At 54.9% G+C, this 2038-nt stretch overlaps 1 protein-coding gene and 1 long non-coding RNA gene across 2 annotated transcripts in view; both read left to right on the top strand.

The window, feature by feature from the left end:
- The window catches only part of LOC137097714 (uncharacterized), a 44452-nt gene that overhangs the window by 10995 nt on the left and 31419 nt on the right, over positions 1 to 2038 (top strand). The window lies entirely within an intron of this gene.
- The window catches only part of RELA (RELA proto-oncogene, NF-kB subunit), a 31613-nt gene continuing 29783 nt past the window's right edge, over positions 209 to 2038 (top strand). Inside the window, exon 1 of the mRNA XM_060758198.2 lies at positions 209 to 429. Within this exon, the coding sequence (XP_060614181.2) occupies positions 375 to 429 (55 nt within the window). The 5' untranslated portion in view covers positions 209 to 374. The remainder of the gene's footprint in view (positions 430 to 2038) is intronic.

Below are 2038 nucleotides of genomic sequence, written 5' to 3'. Positions count from 1 at the left end.
TTGTTGTTCTTCTAGGTTCCTACTTCTCCCTCGCGCCCTTTCCGGGTTTGCATAAGTCCCGCCCCCTTTTGGTTCCAGATTTGCATAAAGGGGGCGGGGCGAGAGAGAGAGACCCAAAGGCGGCGGCGACAGGGGGAAGTGGGCGGGGCCTTCCCAGCAGCACTTCGGACGGAGCCATTCCGCCCCGCGACGCCTCCCTCAGGCTTCCGGCTCCCGGCGGGCAGGCAGGCAGGCGAGCCCCAGGCTTCGGCTAGGCCCAGGCCCCGACCCGGAAGAGCTCTGCGGCCCCGCGGGAGGGAGGGTGGGCTGACTTCGCCGCCGCTCGGGAAGGCCTTCAGGCCCGCCTTCGCTCCTCGGGCCTCCTCCCCCGGGCCATGGGGGACCCCCTCGCCCAGATGCAGGGCGGGTTCAGCAGCACAACCATGGACGGTGAGTAGGGGGCTCCTCTCCTCCTCTAGGCTCAGGGGAGGGGGCTCCAAAGGCTCCCTTCTGACATAAAGGCACCACCAAAGCCCTCCAGACAGATGGACATCCAGCCTCTATTTCAAAAAACCTCAGGAGAAGGAGACTCCATCAGTCTCTGGCCTCCTTCTGCCATAAAGACAGATGGCCATCCAGCCTCTGCTTTGAAAAACCTTCCTTAGAAGGGGACCATCAAGTCCAACCCCTTTCTGCCAAGACACCATCAAAGCCCTCCCGACAGATGGCCGTCCAGCCTCTTTCTTAAAAATCTCAGTCTCTACCTCTTTCTGCCATAAAGACACCATCAAAGCCCTCCCGACAGATGGACGTCCAGCCTCTGTTTTAAAAAACCTCAGGAGGAGAGTTCACCCGTCTCTAGCCTCCTTCTGCCATAAGGACACAATTAAAGCCCTCCCGACAGATGGACGTCCAGCCTCTACTTTGAAAAACCTTCCAGAGAAGGGGGCCATCAAGTCCAAACCCCTTCTGCCATAAAGACACAATTAAAGCCCTCCCGACAGATGGAGGTCCAGCCTCTGCTTTTAAAAACCTCAGGAGAAGGAGACTCCACCAATCTGTGGCCTCCTTCTGCCATTAAGACACAATTAAAGCCCTCCCGAGAGATGGCCGTCCAGCCTCTGTTTTAAAAAAATCTCAGGAGAAGGAGACTCCATCTGTCTCTAGCCTCCTTCTGCTATAAGGACACAATTAAAGCCCTCCCGACAGATGGACGTCCAGCCTCTGCTTTGAAAAACCTCAGGAGAAGGAGACTCCACCCGTCTGTAGCCTCCTTCTGCCATTAAGACACAATTAAAGCCCTCCCAACAGATGGCCATCCAGCCTCTGCTTTGAAAAACCTCAGGAGAAGGAGACTCCACCCGTCTGTAGCCTCCTTCTGCCATTAAGACACAATTAAAGCCCTCCCGACAGATGGACGTCCAGCCTTTGTTTTAAAAAACCTCAGGAGAAGGAGACTCCACCAGTCTCTATCCTCCTTCTGCTATAAGGACACAATTAAAGCCCTCCCGACAGATGGACGTCCAGCCTCTGCTTTGAAAAACCTCAGGAGAAGGAGACTCCACCAGTCTCTGGCCCCCTTCTGCCATTAAGACACAATTAAAGCCCTCCCGACAGATGGACGTCCAGCCTCTGCTTTGAAAAACCTCCGGAGAAGGAGACTCCACCAGTCCCTGGCCCCCTTCTGCCATTAAGACACAATTAAAGCCCTCCCGACAGATGGACGTCCAGCCTCTGCTTTGAAAAACCTCAGGAGAAGGAGACTCCACCAGTCCCTGGCCCCCTTCTGTCATTAAGACACAATTAAAGCCCTCCCGACAGATGGACGTCCAGCCTCTGCTTTGAAAAACCTCCGGAGAAGGAGACTCCACCAGTCTCTGGCCCCCTTCTGCCATTAAGACACAATTAAAGCCCTTCCGACAGTTGGATGTCCAGCCTTTGCTTTAAAAAAACTTTTAGAGAAGGGGACCATCCAGTTCAACCCCTCTGCCAAGACACCATCAAAGCCCTCCCGACAGATGGCCATCCAGCCTCTGCTTTAAAAAAACTTTGGGAAGTA

Source organism: Anolis sagrei, chromosome 12 (assembly GCF_037176765.1).
Source record: "Anolis sagrei isolate rAnoSag1 chromosome 12, rAnoSag1.mat, whole genome shotgun sequence".
In the NCBI taxonomy this organism is placed as follows: domain Eukaryota; kingdom Metazoa; phylum Chordata; class Lepidosauria; order Squamata; family Dactyloidae; genus Anolis; species Anolis sagrei.
This window is presented reverse-complemented; position numbering and strand designations above follow the sequence as displayed.